At 39.2% G+C, this 17,877-nt stretch overlaps 1 protein-coding gene across 1 annotated transcript in view; it reads right to left on the reverse strand.

Moving 5' to 3' along the window:
• LOC128663164 (protein ERGIC-53-like) overlaps positions 1-17,877 on the reverse strand; it is a 289,668-nt gene that overhangs the window by 235,445 nt on the left and 36,346 nt on the right. Inside the window, exon 4 of the mRNA XM_053717359.1 lies at positions 2,835-3,022. Coding sequence (XP_053573334.1) covers positions 2,835-3,022 — 188 coding nt within the window. The remainder of the gene's footprint in view (positions 1-2,834; positions 3,023-17,877) is intronic.

The following is a 17,877-nucleotide window of genomic DNA, read 5'->3' on the forward strand; positions in this document are numbered from 1 at the left end:
CTAAGAAGATTACCTGAACATAAGTAAGCTTTTCTTAGAAAGGATTCAATTTTCCTATCTAAAGGATCCTTAAATGAAGTACTATCTGCCGTAGGAATAGTAGTACATTAGCAGGAGTAGAGACAGCCCCATAACCTTAGGGATTTTTGTCCCAAAAAACTCTAATCTGTCAGATGGCACAGGATATAATTGCTTAAACGTCTAGAAGGAGTAAATAAATTACCCAAATTATTCCATTCCCTGGAAATTACTTCAGAAATAGCATCAGGGAGATTAAACACTTCTGGAATAACTACAGGAGATTTAAAAACCTTATTTAAACGTTTACATTTAGTATCAAGAGGACCAGAATCCTCTATTTCTAATGCAAATAATACGTCTTAAAGTAAAGAACGAATAAATTCCATCTTGAACAAATACAAAGATTTATCAGCATCAACCTCTGAGACAGAAACCTCTGAACCAGAAGAACCATTATCAGTATCAGAATGATGATGTTCATTTAAAAATTCATCTGAAAGTTTTAAAAGACTTTTATGTATACTAGAAGGAGAAATAACAGACATAGCCTTCTTAATGGATTTAAAAAATAAAATCTCTTATGTTATCAGGATCACTCTGAAAATTAGATGTTGACGGAACAGCAACAGGTAATGTAACAGTACTAAAGGAAATTTTATCTGCATTAATAAGTTTGACATGACATGCAATACAAACAACAGCTGGAGAAACAGATACCAAAAGTTTATAGCAGATACACTTAGCTTGGTAGCTCCAGCACTGGGCAGTGATTTTCCTGAAGTATCTTCTGACTCAGTTGCAACGTGGAACATCTTGCAATATGTAAAAGAAAAAAACAACATATAAAGCAAAATTGATCAAATTCCTTAAATGACAGTTTCAGGAATGGGAAAAAAATGCCAGTGAACAAGCTTCTAGCAACCAGAAGCAATAAATAATGAGACTTAAATAATGTGGAGACAAAAATGACGCCCATATTTTTTAGCGCCAAAAAAAGACGCCCACATTATTTGGCGCCTAAATGCTTTTGGCGCCAAAAATGACGCCACATCCGGAACGCCGACATTTTTGACGCAAAAAAACGTCAAAAAATGACACAACTTCCGGCGACACGTATGACGCCGGAAACAGAAAAAAAATTTTGCGCCAAAAAAGTCCGCGCCAAGAATGACGCAATAAAATGAAGCATTTTCTGCCCCCGCGAGCCTAACAGCCCACAGGGAAAAAATCTAAATTTTTAAAGGTAAGAAAAAATGAATTGAAACAAATGCATTTATCCCAAATATGAAACTGACTGTCTGAAAAATAAGGAATGTTGAGCATTCTGAGTCAAGGCAAATAAATGTTTGAATACATATATTTAGAACTTTATAAACAAAGTGCCCAACCATAGCATAGAGTGTCACAGAAAATAAGATTTACTTACCCCAGGACACTCATCTACATGTTTGTAGAAAGCCAAACCAGTACTGAAACGAGAATCAGCAGAGGTAATGGTATATATAAGAGTATATCGTCGATCTGAAAAGGGAGGTAAGAGATGAATCTCTACGACCGATAACAGAGAACCTATGAAATAGACCCCGTAGAAGGAGATCACTGCATTCAAATAGGCAATACTCTCCTCACATCCCTCTGACATTCACTGCACGCTGAGAGGAAAACCGGGCTCCAACTTGCTGCGGAGCGTATATCAACGTAGAATCTAGCACAAACTTACTTCACCACCTCCATCGGAGGCAAAGTTTGTAAAACTGAATTGTGGGTGTGGTGAGGGGTGTATTTATAGGCATTTTAAGGTTTGGGAAACTTTGCCCCTCCTGGTAGGAATGTATATCCCATACGTCACTAGCTCATGGACTCTTGCTAATTACATGAAAGAAAAAATACAAACAACCCCCCCAACAGCAAAACCCACCATCCACACAACCAACCCCCCAAATAAAATACTATCTAAAAAAACTAAGCTCCCCATTGCCCTGAAAAGGGCAGTTAGCTCTATTGCAGCCCAAAGTCCTTAACCTAAAAATAAAACCCACCCAATACACCCTTAAAAAAACCTAACACTAACCCCCTGAAAATCGACTTACCAGGAGAAGTCTTCATCCAAGCCGGGCCAAAGTCCTCAACGAAGCCGGGAGAAGTCTTCATCCAAGCCGGGCGAAGTGGTCCTCCAGACGGGCAGAAGTCTTCATCCAGACGGCATCTTCTATCTTCATCCATCTGCCGCGTAGCGGGTCCATCTGCAAGACATCCGACGCGGAGCATCCTCTTCATCCGACGACTAAAGCTGAATGAAGGTACCTTTAAGTGACGTCATCCAAGATGGCGTCCCTTAGATTCCGATCAGCCAATCGGAATTAAGGTAGAAAAAATCCTATTGACTGATTGGATCAGCCAATAGGATTGAAGTTCAATCCTATTGGCTGATCCAATCAGCCAATAGGATTGAGCTTGCATTCTATTGGCTGTTCAGGCTCGCCAGAAACACTGCTGCTCCCAAAGACTGCTGCTCGCAAACCTGTCCACCTTCTCTAAGGAGGCGGACAGATATCGCCGCAATTCAACCGGATAGAATACGATCGGTTTGATTGACACCCCCCTGCTAGTGGGCAATCTACAGGGGGCGGCGTTGCACCAGCAGCTGCTGCTGCAATGCTGAATGTGGAGAGGTCATTGCTCTCCGCATTCAGCGAGGTCTGTCAGACATGATTCGCAATGTCGGATCATGTCCGGCAGGCCTTTCATAAATAGGCCCCAGAATGTTTAATAGTAGACAATGCGATCACTCTCTCTACATGTTGCAAACTCACATGCTCCTCCTTCACAGTTGTTGTTTCATTGGTTTTAGAGTTGATGAGGAAGCCTCTGTATCTCTTCTGCTCTTCTAGTGCCATCTCTAGTCTCTCTTTTAAAACACTCAGGTCCTCCAATACTCGAGCCTGCCCACCAAGAACCATCTCCAGCTCCCGCTGATTTTCTGATTCAAATACATCCTCATCTGAATAGGGCAGAGAAGAAAAATAGGGAAAGTTTATCTTACTTGACAATCTTTTTAGTTTATTAACCTACGAGTATTAACCAACCATAGCATTAACCAGAAAATTATTTTTATCCTTCATTATATGAAGCCACAAATACTTATATAGAAATATTAAACACATAATAAATAAAACATTCTATGGTAAATGCTACTATTTGAATGAATAAGTCAATAAAGGAAACAGGGCATTGTGTGTATTGCATGCTGCCTTTAGGGTATAGGATCTCCTTTGTAACCACCATCACCCCAAACAGTAAAAACATTATGAAAGTGACTATTACATTTATGGAAATAACATACTAAAGACAAAGGCCTGAAACCCCAAGTAGCTGTTTCCTGGACATCAAATAGAACATCTTCTGCAGTACAAATTTGATGTCCTTCCATTTCCAGACAGTTCCTTTGCTTTTGTTCCTCCTCCTGACTTACATTTTTTTGCTTATACAGTGCCCTCCACTAATATTGGCACCTTTAGTAAATACGAGCAAAGACGGCTGTGAAAAATTGTCTTAATTGTTTAAACTTCTGAACTTTTGTTCAATAAATACACAAAAATACTCTGCTCTCATGGATATCAAACAATTTCAAACACAACACAAGTTAAAAAAAAAAATCTTTGTTAAATATACTGTATGTGTGGCACAATTATTGGCACCCTTTTAGTCAATACTTTGTGCTACCTCCCTTTGCCAAGATAACAGCTGTGAGTCTTCTCCCATAATGCCTTATGAGGTTGGAGAAAACATGGCAAGGGATTTGAGACCATTCCTCCATACAGAATCTCTCCAGATCCTTCAAACTTTGAGGTTGATGCTGGTGGACTCCCCTCTTCAGTTCACTTCATAGGTTTTCTATGAGGTACAAGTCACGGGACTGGGATGGTCATGGCAGCACCTTGATTTTGTGGTCAGTAAACCATTTTTGTGTTGATTTTGATGTATGTTTTGGATCATTGTTCTGCTGGAAGATCAAACGACAGCCTATTTTAAGCTTTCTGGCAGAGGCAGTCAGGTGTTCATTTAATATCTGTTGATATTTGATAGAGTCCATGATGTCCATGTATCCTATCAAATTACCAGGTCCTCTGACAGAAAAACAGCCCCAAAACATTAAAGAGCCACCACCATATTTAACCGTGGGTATGAGGTACTTTTCCATATGGCTACCTCTCTGTGGGCGCCAAACCCATCTCTGGTGTTTATTGCCAAAAAGCTCTGTTTTGGTTTCAAGTGACCATAGAACCCAATCCCATTAAAAGTTCCAGTAGTATCTGGCAAATTGAAGACGCTTGAGTTTGTTTTTGGATGAGAGTAGAGGCTTTTTTCTTGAAACACTTCCAAACAACTTGTGGTGATATAGGTGATGTCAGATTGTAGTTTTGGAGACTTTCTGACCCCAAGACGCAACTAACATCTGCAGTACTCCAGCTGTGATCCTTGGAGATATTTTGACAACTCAAACCATCCTCTTTACAGTGCGTTAAGACAATATAGACACACTCCCTCTTCCAGGTTGATTCATAACATTTCCAGTTGACTGGAACGTCTAAATTATTGCCCTAATGGTGGAAATATATAGGTATAGATATATACCAAAATACCATTTTATATATATATATATATATATATATATATATATATATATATATATATATATATATGTAGGAAAAAAGGCACTCACTGGTTCAGAGTAAAAAATAACATTTAATAGTTTAAGTTAAGAATGCATGACGTTTCGGAGGCATTCCACCCCCTTTATCAAATGCATAATACAAACAGTTTGAATGTACAAAAAAAACGACTAACACATACATTACCCCTTCACCTTAAATAACCCTGTGGCATCTGATGGCGCCAAGCCGCAATCGCGGCTTGCATGGTGCTAAACCGGAAGTCATGTGACCGGAAATCGCGTCATCCACGTGAACCACGTGGTGACGCCGGTTGTCATGGTGACAACTGTTTGTTGTCTGACGATATTCTCAGACAATAAGGAAATGTCTATCCAATAGGGTACAAGTATTCAATTTAAACATTAACAAGGGAATCTAATTGTCAGCATTAAAGGGAGCTAAAGAATACCACGGTTTAGCCATAGGTCAGAATGCCAGTGTATTAAAAACAACAAAGGTAGTCGATCATAGATGATCGAATGTAACAACATAAAGGCATGAATATGGTGAACATGCAGCAACCTAAGCCAACAGCAGACATATATGCAATACCACATTACCATCTATAAACAATTATATGAGAAAAATTATGGAAAATGGGTAAAAACTCATCACTAACCATCTAAAATCTTGGATAATGTTACTGGTATATACATATATGTCTGCAGTTAGTCAAATCGTGTGTTCTTGGTGTCTCCTGGAGTATGGCAGAAAATACCTGAGGACTTATAAATTGAGAGTGATAAAAAGTCATATTTAAAAGTCATTGATAGTGGATATGTTTAATGGTAGAATAAACAGTTATAGTCCATATAGAGAAGTTAAATCAACTCGCAGTATAGAATGGCGAGAAATCCAGCATAGTATTCAATCCCCTAGGTGCTATGGTATCCAAAGTGTAGATCCATCTTGTCTCTATTTGTAGGAGTCGATTGCCCCTGTCACCTCCCTTTGTCAGCGGTGGTACTTGATCAATCAACATGGTTTTTAAACTCGATACACCATGTTTATGTTTGGCGAAATGGCGTGCTACTGGCTGATCAGAGTCGCCATTTTTGATGGCTTCCCTGATCGCACAGCGATGATTGGCCATACGCTCCCGAAATGTAGTGACCGTTTTTCCCTATATAGCCAAGGGAACAGGGGCAAATCAACATATAAATCACATAGGTACTCATGCATGAGAGTCTGTGTTTGATTTTGTAGCGCTTGTTCGTATGTGGATGCTGGAAAGTGTCACCTTTAAGCATGCTGTCACACGTGACACAGTCGCCACATTTAAAGCAGCCTTTTTTGTTGGATTTTAGCCATGTAGTATTCTCATAGCACCTAGTTGGATCCGTTTTTACTAGCAGGTCCCGCAAGTTTCTCGCTCTTCGATAAACCATTCTAGGGTGTTGTTGTTTCACGAATGGTAAAGACTTGTCCGAGTGTACCAAGTCCCAATGTTTAGAGATTGCTCCAGCAACTTTTTGGTGCATTGGATCAAATGTAGTTATGAAGTTGATTTTCTCCTCTGAGTTATTAGTTTCCTTTGTTCTAGTTGCATTGCCCTCAAAACGTTTTGTGGCTTCTTCTTTAATGTCCATAACCATCTTTCTATCATATCCACGTGTGATCAATTTTTCTGACATCTCATTAAGTTGTGTTGTTCTATTGTGTGCCTCAGTGTTGTTGCGCAGAACCCGAGTGAGTTGTGAGGCTACTATCCCTTTTTTCTGGTGTGTGGGATGATAGCTCCGTGCATCTAATAGAGAATTACGGTCAGTGGGCTTGGTGTAAAGGGATGTACCAAACCTACATACCTCTTTGTCAATTACCTTAAAAATATTAAGGTCCAAAAAATGTACTTTATTAATGTCATATTCAAGTTTAAATTTGATAGGGCTAGATAAACTATTTAGGCCATTTACCCAGGATATCAGAGTTTCCGGGGTCCCACGCCAAATCAAAAGGATGTCATCAATATATCTCGTGTAATATACCACCTCTACTATGTCCTGAGGACGCATTAAAACATGCTCATACCAGGACATGTAGAGGTTGGCATACGTGGGGGCCATATTTGACCCCATGGCAGTCCCTGAGATCTGCAAGTAGAAGTCCCTCTCAAACTTGAAATAATTCTTTTCTAGACAAATCTGCAGAAGGTCCAACAGAAACTCAATGGGAGGTCCCTTATACAGATGAGATCCCACCACCATGGACCTGACAGCCTGCACACCTCCCACATGAGGGATGGAAGTGTACAGGCTGTCAACGTCCATGGTGACCAGGATGTCACCAGCCTGCAGGGAATCAAAAGCTCTCAAAACTCTGATCAGACTAGGGGAATCCTGTAGATAAGCGAATGTGTCCTTAACAACTGGTTGAAGGTGATGATCAATAAATTTGGCTATATTGGAGAACAATGAACCCCTGGCAGACACAATCGGTCTGCCGGGGGGTTGATCAAGTGTCTTGTGCACTTTGGGTAACAAGTAAAGTACTGGGACTATAGGAAAGGCTACAGTTAAAAAATCATATTCTTTATCACTTAAGACACATGCCTCCCTTGCAGATCTCAGGGACTGATCAATTTGTTTTTTAAATGTGGCAGTGGGATTGATGGTTATGGACATTAAAGAAGAAGCCACAAAACGTTTTGAGGGCAATGCAACTAGAACAAAGGAAACTAATAACTCAGAGGAGAAAATCAACTTCATAACTACATTTGATCCAATGCACCAAAAAGTTGCTGGAGCAATCTCTAAACATTGGGACTTGGTACACTCGGACAAGTCTTTACCATTCGTGAAACAACAACACCCTAGAATGGTTTATCGAAGAGCGAGAAACTTGCGGGACCTGCTAGTAAAAACGGATCCAACTAGGTGCTATGAGAATACTACATGGCTAAAATCCAACAAAAAAGGCTGCTTTAAATGTGGCGACTGTGTCACGTGTGACAGCATGCTTAAAGGTGACACTTTCCAGCATCCACATACGAACAAGCGCTACAAAATCAAACACAGACTCTCATGCATGAGTACCTATGTGATTTATATGTTGATTTGCCCCTGTTCCCTTGTCTATATAGGGAAAACGGTCACTACATTTCGGGAGCGTATGGCCAATCATCGCTGTGCGATCAGGGAAGCCATCAAAAATGGCGACTCTGATCAGCCAGTAGCACGCCATTTCGCCAAACATAAGCATGGTGTATCGAGTTTAAAAACCATGTTGATCGATCAAGTACCACCGCTGACAAGGGGAGGTGACAGGGGCAATCGACTCCTACAAATAGAGACAAGATGGATCTACACTTTGGATACCATAGCACCTAGGGGATTGAATACTATGCTGGATTTCTCGCCATTCTATACTGCGAGTTGATTTAACTTCTCTATATGGACTATAACTGTTTATTCTACCATTAAACATATCCACTATCAATGACTTTTAAATATGACTTTTTATCACTCTCAATTTATAAGTCCTCAGGTATTTTCTGCCATACTCCAGGAGACACCAAGAACACACGATTTGACTAACTGCAGACATATATGTATATACCAGTCATTATCCAAGATTTGAGATGGTAAGTGATGAGTTTTTACCCATTTTCCATAATTTTTCTCATATAATTGTTTATAGATGGTAATGTGGTATTGCATATATGTCTGCTGTTGGCTTAGGTTGCTGCATGTTCACCATATTCATGCCTTTATGTTGTTACATTCGATCATCTATGATCGACTACCTTTGTTGTTTTTAATACACTGGCATTCTGACCTATGGCTAAACCGTGGTATTCTTTAGCTCCCTTTAATGCTGACAATTAGATTCCCTTGTTAATGTTTAAATTGAATACTTGTACCCTATTGGATAGACATTTCCTTATTGTCTGAGAATATCGTCAGACAACAAACAGTTGTCACCATGACAACCGGCGTCACCACGTGGTTCACGTGGATGACGCGATTTCCGGTCACATGACTTCCGGTTTAGCACCATGCAAGCCGCGATTGCGGCTTGGCGCCATCAGATGCCACAGGGTTATTTAAGGTGAAGGGGTAATGTATGTGTTAGTCGTTTTTTTTGTACATTCAAACTGTTTGTATTATGCATTTGATAAAGGGGGTGGAATGCCTCCGAAACGTCATGCATTCTTAACTTAAACTATTAAATGTTATTTTTTACTCTGAACCAGTGAGTGCCTTTTTTCCTACATATATATTTGATGATCTTTTGAAGTGCACCCTGGAAGTTGCTACATTGTATATGGAGTGCCTTTCTCATTGACTTTTATATATATATATATATATATATATATATATATATATATATATATATATAAATATATATTTACAATGGGGCTGAGTTGGCTGAAAAAAAACCTAACACCTGCAAAAAAGCAGCGTTCAGCTCCTAAAGCAGCCCCATTGTTTCCTATGGGAAAATGAAATTTATGTCTGCACCTAACACCCTAACATGAACCCCGAGTCTAAACACCCCTAATCTTACACTTATTAAACCCTAATCTGCCGCCCCTGCTATCACTGACACCTACATTATAATTATTAACCCCTAATCTGCCGCTCCGGACACCGCCGCCACCTACATTATACTTATGAACCCCTAATCTACTGCCCCCAACATCGCTGACACCTACATTATAGTTATTAACCCCTAATCTGCCCCCAACGTCACCGCAACTATATTAAATGTATTAACCCCTAAACCTAAGTCTAACCCTAACACCCCCCTAACTTAAATATAATTTATTTAAATAATTTAAATACATCTAAATAAATTTACTATTATTAAATAAATGAATGCTACTTAAAACTAAATACTTACCTATAAAATAAACCCTAAGATAGCTACAATATAAATAATAATTACATTGTAGCCATCTTAGGGTTTATTTTTATTTTACAGGCAACTTTGTATTTATTTTAACTAGGTACAATAGTTATTAAATAGTTATTAACTATTTAATAACTACCTAGCTAAAATAAGTACAAAAGTACCTGTAAAATAAACCCTACACTAATTACCTAAACTACATACAATTAATTACAATTAAATAAACTAAATTACGGAAAAAAAAGAATTACAAGAATTTTAAACTAATTACACCTAATTTAATCCCCCTAATAAAATAAAAAGCCCCCCAAAATAATAAAATTCTCTACCCTATACTAAATTACAAATAGCCCTTAATAGGGCCTTTTGCGGGGCATTGCCCCAAAGTAATTAGCTCTTTCACCTGTAAAAAAAAAAAATACAATACCCCACCAACATTAAAACCTAACACCCACCCACCCAACCCTACTCTAAAACCCAACCAATCCCCCCTTAAAAAAAACCAACACTACCCCCTTGAAGGTCACCCTACCTTGAGCCGTCTTCACCCAGAGGGTCCGAAGTCTTCATCCTATCCGGCCAGAAGAGGACATCCAGACCGGCAGAAGGCTTCATCCAGGCGGCATCTTCTATCTTCATCCTTCCGGAGCGGAGCGGGTCCATCTTCAAGACATCCAAAGCGGAGCATCCTCTTCATCCGACGACTGAATGACTGGTCCTTTAAGTGACGTCATCCAAGATGGCGTCCCTTGAATTCTGATTGGCTGATAGAATCCTATCAGCCAATCAGAATTAAGGTAGGAAAAATCCTATTGGCTGATGCAATCAGCCAATAGGATTAACCTCGCATTCTATTGGCTGATTGGAACAGCCAATAGAATGCGAGTTCAATCCTATTGGCTGATTGGATCAGCCAATCGGATTGAACTTCAATCCTATTGGCTGATTGAATCAGCCAATAGGATTTTCCCTACCTTAATTCCGATTGGCTGATAGGATTGTATCAGCCAATCGAAATTCAAGGGACGCCATCTTGGATAACGTCACTTAAAGGTACAGTCATTCAGTCGTCGGCCGTCGGATGAAGAGGATGCTCCGCGTTGGATGTCTTGAAGATGGACCCGCTCCGCTCCGGAAGTATGAAGATAGAAGATACCGCCTGGATAAAGCCTTCTGCCGGGCTGGATGTCCTCTTCTGGCCGGATAGGATGAAGACTTCGGACCCTCTGGAGGACCACTTGTGCCCGGCTGGGTGAAGACGGCTCAAGGTAGGGTGATCTTCAAGGGGGTAGTGTTAGTTTTTTTAAGGGGGGATTGGGTGGGTTTTAGAGTAGGGTTGGGTGTGTGGGTGGTGGGTTTTAATGTTGGGGGGTATTGTATTTTTTTTTACAGGTGAAAGAGCTGATTACTTTGGGGCAATGCCCCGCAAAAACATAATTTATGTAAGAACTTACCTGATAAATTCATTTCTTTCATATTAGCAAGAGTCCATGAGCTAGTGACGTATGGGATATACATTCCTACCAGGAGGGGCAAAGTTTCCCAAACCTCAAAATGCCTATAAATACACCCCTCACCACACCCACAATTCAGTTTAACGAATAGCCAAGAAGTGGGGTGATAAAAAAGTGCGAAAGCATATAAAATAAGGAATTGGAATAATTGTGCTTTATACAAAAATCATAACCACCACAAAAAAGGGTGGGCCTCATGGACTCTTGCTAATATGAAAGAAATGAATTTATCAGGTAAGTTCTTACATAAATTATGTTTTCTTTCATGTAATTAGCAAGAGTCCATGAGCTAGTGACGTATGGGATAATGATTACCCAAGATGTGGATCTTTCCACGCAAGAGTCACTAGAGAGGGAGGGATAAAATAAAGACAGCTAATTCCTGCTGAAAATAATCCACACCCAAAATAAAGTTTAATGAAAAACATAAGCAGAAGATTCAAACTGAAACCGCTGCCTGAAGTACTTTTCTACCAAAAACTGCTTCAGAAGAAGAAAATACATCAAAATGGTAGAATTTAGTAAAAGTATGCAAAGAGGACCAAGTTGCTGCTTTGCAAATCTGATCAATCGAAGCTTCATTCCTAAACGCCCAGGAAGTAGAAACTGACCTAGTAGAATGAGCTGTAATCCTTTGAGGCGGAGTTTTACCCGACTCAACATAGGCAAGATGAATTAAAGATTTCAACCAAGATGCCAAAGAAATGGCAGAAGCTTTCTGGCCTTTTCTAGAACCGGAAAAGATAACAAATAAACTAGAAGTCTTTCGGAAAGACTTAGTAGCTTCAACATAATATTTCAAAGCTCTAACAACATCCAAAGAATGTAACGATTTCTCCTTAGAATTCTTAGGATCAGGACATAATGAAGGAACCACAATTTCTCTACTAATGTTGTTGGAATTCACAACTTTAGGTAAAAATTCAAAAGAAGTTCGCAACACTGCCTTATCCTGATGAAAAATCAGAAAAGGAGACTCACAAGAAAGAGCAGATAATTCAGAAACTCTTCTGGCAGAAGAGATTGCCAAAAGGAACAAAACTTTCCAAGAAAGTAATTTAATGTCCAATGAATGCATAGGTTCAAACGGAGGAGCTTGAAGAGCCCCTAGAACCAAATTCAAACTCCAAGGAGGAGAAATTGACTTAATGACAGGTTTTATACGAACCAAAGCTTGTACAAAACAATGAATATCAGGAAGATTAGCAATCTTTCTGTGAAAAAGAACAGAAAGAGCAGAGATTTGTCCTTTCAAGGAACTTGCGGACAAACCTTTAACTAAACCATCCTGAAGAAACTGTAAAATTCTTGGAATTCTAAAAGAATGCCAAGAAAAATGATGAGAAAGACACCAAGAAATATAAGTCTTCCAGACTCTATAATATATCTCTCTGGATACAGATTTACGAGCCTGTAACATAGTATTAATCACAGAGTCAGAGAAACCTCTGACTAAGAATCAAGCGTTCAATCTCCATACCTTTAAATTTAAGGATTTGAGATCCTGATGGAAAAAAGGACCTTGCGACAGAAGGTCTGATCGTAGCGGAAGAGTCCACGGATGGCAAGAGGCCATCCGGACAAGATCCGCATACCAAAACCTATGAGGCCATGCCGGAGCTACCAGCAGAACAAACGAGCATTCCTTCAGAATCTTGGAGATTACTCTTGGAAGAAGAACTAGAGGCGGAAAGATATAGGCAGGATGATACTTCCAAGGAAGTGACAATGCATCCACTGCTTCCGCTTGAGGATCCCTGGATCTGGACAGATACCTGGGAAGTTTCTTGTTTAGATGAGAGGCCATCAGATCTATTTCTGGAAGTCCCCACATTTGAACAATCTGAAGAAATACCTCTGGGTGAAGAGACCATTCGCCCGGATGTAACGTTTGGCGACTGAGATAATCCGCTTCCCAATTGTCTATACCTGGGATATGAACTGCAGAGATTAGACAGGAGCTGGATTCTGCCCAAACCAGAATTCGAGATACTTCTTTCATAGCCAGAGGACTGTGAGTCCCTCCTTGATGATTGATGTATGCCACAGTTGTGACATTGTCTGTCTGAAAACAAATGAACGATTCTCTCTTCAGAAGAGGCCAAGACTGAAGAGCTCTGAAAATTGCACGGAGTTCCAAAATATTGATCGGTAATCTCACCTCCTGAGATTCCCAAACTCCTTGTGCCGTCAGAGATCCCCACACAGCTCCCCAACCTGTGAGACTTGCATCTGTTGAAATTACAGTCCAGGTCGGAAGCACAAAAGAAGCCCCCTGAATTAAACGATGGTGATCTGTCCACCACGTTAGAGAGTGTCGTACAATCGGTTTTAAAGATATTAATTGAGATATCTTTGTGTAATCCCTGCACCATTGATTCAGCATACAGAGCTGAAGAGGTCGCATGTGAAAACGAGCAAAGGGGATCGCGTCCGATGCAGCAGTCATAAGACCTAGAATTTCCATGCATAAGGCTACCGAAGGGAATGATTGTGACTGAAGGTTTCGACAAGCTGAAATCAATTTTAGACGTCTCTTGTCTGTTAAAGACAGAGTCATGGACACTGAATCTATCTGGAAACCCAGAAAAGTTACCCTTGTCTGAGGAATCAATGAACTTTTTGGTAAATTGATCCTCCAACCATGATCTTGAAGAAACAACACAAGTCGATTCGTATGAGATTCTGCTAAATGTAAAGACTGAGCAAGTACCAAGATATCGTCCAAATAAGGAAATACCACAATACCCTGTTCTCTGATTACAGACAGAAGGGCACCGAGAACTTTTGTAAAAATTCTTGGAGCTGTAGCTAGGCCAAACGGCAGAGCCACAAACTGGTAATGCTTGTCCAGAAAAGAGAATCTCAGGAACTGATAATGATCTGGATGAATCGGAATATGCAGATAAGCATCCTGTAAATCTATTGTGGACATATAATGCCCTTGCTGAACAAAAGGCAAGATAGTCCTTACAGTTACCATTTTGAACGTTGGTATCCTTACATAACGATTCAATATTTTTAGATCCAGAACTGGTCTGAAGGAATTCTCCTTCTTTGGTACAATGAAGAGATTTGAATAAAACCCCATCCCCTGTTCCAGAACTGGAACTGGCATAATTACTCCAGCCAACTCTAGATCTGAAACACAATTCAGAAATGCTTGAGCTTTCACTGGATTTACTGGGACACAGGAAAGAAAAAATCTCTTTGCAGGAGGTCTCATCTTGAAACCAATTCTGTACCCTTCTGAAACAATGTTCTGAATCCAAAGATTGTGAACAGAATTGATCCAAATTTCTTTGAAAAAACGTAACCTGCCCCCTACCAGCTGAGCTGGAATGAGGGCCGCACCTTCATGTGGACTTAGAAGCAGGCTTTGCCTTTCTAGAAGGCTTGGATTTATTCCAGACTGGAGATGGTTTCCAAACTGAAACTGCTCCTGAGGATGAAGGATCAGGCTTTTGTTCTTTGTTGAAACGAAAGGAACGAAAACGATTATTAGCCCTGTTTTTACCCTTAGATTTTTTATCCTGTGGTAAAAAAGTTCCTTTCCCACCAGTAACAGTTGAGATAATGGAATCCAACTGAGAACCAAATAATTTGTTACCCTGGAAAGAAATGGAAAGTAGAGTTGATTTAGAAGCCATATCAGCATTCCAAGTTTTAAGCCATAAAGCTCTTCTAGCTAAAATAGCTAGAGACATAAACCTGACATCAACTCTGATAATATCAAAAATGGCATCACAGATAAAATTATTAGCATGCTGAAGAAGAATAATAATATTATGAGAATCATGATCTGTTACTTGTTGCGCTAAAGTCTCCAACCAAAAAGTTGAAGCTGCAGCAACATCAGCCAAAGATAAAGCAGGTCTAAGAAGATTACCTGAACACAGATAAGCTTTTCTTAGAAAGGATTCAATTTTCCTATCTAAAGGATCTTTAAACGAAGTACCATCTGACGTAGGAATAGTAGTACGTTTAGCAAGGGTAGAAATAGCCCCATCAACTTTAGGGATTTTGTCCCAAAATTCTAATCTGTCAGACGGCACAGGATATAATCGCTTAAAACGTTTAGAAGGAGTAAATGAATTACCCAATGTATCCCATTCTCTGGAAATTACTTCAGAAATAGCATTAGGAACAGGAAAAACTTCTGGAATAACCACAGGAGATTTAAACACCTTATCTAAACGTTTAGAATTAGTATCAAGAGGACCAGAATCCTCTATTTCTAAAGCAATTAGTACTTCTTTAAGTAAAGAACGAATAAATTCCATTTTAAATAAATATGAAGATTTATCAGCATCAATCTCTGAGACAGAATCCTCTGAACCAGAAGAGTCATCAGAATCAGAATGATGATGTTCATTTAAAAATTCATCTGTAGAGAGAGAAGTTTTAAAAGATTTTTTATGTTTACTAGAAGGAGAAATAACAGACATAGCCTTCTTGATGGATTCAGAAACAAAATCTCTTATGTTATCAGGAACATTCTGCACCTTAGATGATGAGGGAACTGCAACAGGCAATGGTACATTACTAAAGGAAATATTATCTGCTTTAACAAGTTTGTCATGACAATTAATACAAACAACAGCCGGAGGAATAGCTACCAAAAGTTTACAGCAGATACACTTAGCTTTGGTAGTTCCAGCACTAGACAGCGATTTTCCTGAACTATCTTCTGACTCAGATGCAACGTGAGACATCTTGCAATATGTAAGAGAAAAAACAACATATAAAGCAAAATTGATCAAATTCCTTAAATGACAGTTTCAGGAATGGGAAAAAATGCCAATAAACAAGCTTCTAGTAACCAGAAGCAAAGAAAAAATCAGACTGAAATAATGTGGAGACAAAAGCGACGCCCATATTTTTTGGCGCCAAATAATACGCCCACATTGTTTGGCGCCTAAATGCTTTTTGGCGCCAAAAATGACGCCACATCCGGAACGCCGACATTTTTGGCGCAAAAGGACGTCAAAAAATGACGCAACTTCCGGCGACACGTATGACGCCGGAAACAGAAAAGATTTTTTGCGCCAAAAAAGTCTGCGCCAAGAATGACGCAATAAAATGAAGCATTTTCAGCCCCCGCGAGCCTAACAGCCCACAGGGAAAAAAAGTCAAATTTTCAAGGTAAGAAAAAATGATTGATTCAAACGCATTATCCCAAATATGAAACTGACTGTCTGAAAATAAGGAATGTTGAACATTCTGAGTCAAGGCAAATAAATGTTTGAATACATATATTTAGAACTTTATAAATAAAGTGCCCAACCATAGCTTAGAGTGTCACAGAAAATAAGATTTACTTACCCCAGGACACTCATCTACACGTTTGTAGAAAGCCAAACCAGTACTGAAACGAAAATCAGCAGAGGTAATGGTATATAAATAAGAGTATATCGTCGATCTGAAAAGGGAGGTAAGAGATGAATCTCTACGACCGATAACAGAGAACCTATGAAATAGACCCCGTAGAAGGAGATCACTGCATTCAAATAGGCAATACTCTCCTCACATCCCTCTGACATTCACTGCACGCTGAGAGGAAAACCGGGCTCCAACTTGCTGCGGAGCGCATATCAACGTAGAATCTAGCACAAACTTACTGCACCACCTCCATAGGAGGCAAAGTTTGTAAAACTGAATTGTGGGTGTGGTGAGGGGTGTATTTATAGGCATTTTGAGGTTTGGGAAACTTTGCCCCTCCTGGTAGGAATGTATATCCCATACGTCACTAGCTCATGGACTCTTGCTAATTACATGAAAGAAAGGCCCTTTTAAGGGCTATTTGTAATTTAGTATAGGGTAGGGAATTTTATTATTTTGGGGGGCTTTTTTTATTTTATTAGTTAGGGGATTAGATTAGGTGTAATTAGTTTAAAATTCTTTTTTTCGTAATTTAGTTTATTTAATTTAATTGTAATTAATTGTAGGTAGTTTAGGTAATTAGTTTAATTATAGTGTAGTGTTAGGTGTAATTGTAACTTAGGTTAGGGTTTATTTTACAGGTATTTTTGTACTTATTTTAGCTAGGTAGTTATTAAATAGTTAATAACTATTTAAAAACTATTGTACCTAGTTAAAATAAATACAAAGTTGCCTGTAAAATAAAAATAAACCCTAAGATGGCTACAATGTAATTATTATTTATATTGTAGCTATCTTAGAGTTTATTTTATAGGTAAGTATTTAGTTTTAAATAGGATTAATTTATTTAATAGTAGTAATTTAATTTAATTTTATTTAAATTATATTTAAGTTAGGGGGGGTTAGATTTAGATTTAGGGGTTAATAAATTTAATATAGTAGCGGCAACGTTGGGGGGGCAGATTAGGGGTTAATAAATGTAGGTAGGTGTCGGCGATGTTAGGGACGGCAGATTATGGGTTAATAAAATGTAACCAGTGTTTGCAAGGCGGGAGTGCAGCGGTTTAGGGGTTAATACATTTATTAAAGTGGCGGCGATGTCCGGTCGGCAGATTAGGGGTTAAATCATTTTAGTATAGTGTTTGTGATGTGGGGGGGGCCTCGGTTTAGGGGTTAATAGGTAGTTTATGGGTGTTAGTGTACTTTGTAGCACTTTAGTTAAGAGCTTTATGTTACGGCGTTAGCCCATAAAACTCTTAACTACTGACTTTTATATACGGTAGGAGTCTGGACAGGAGAGGGTCTACCGCTCACTTTTTCAGGCGATCGTAATACCGGCGTTAGGCAAATCCCATTAAAAATATAGGATACGCAATTGACGTAAGGGGATTTGC

The sequence above is a fragment of the Bombina bombina genome, chromosome 6 (assembly GCF_027579735.1).
Source record: "Bombina bombina isolate aBomBom1 chromosome 6, aBomBom1.pri, whole genome shotgun sequence".
NCBI classification, from domain to species: Eukaryota; Metazoa; Chordata; class Amphibia; order Anura; family Bombinatoridae; genus Bombina; species Bombina bombina.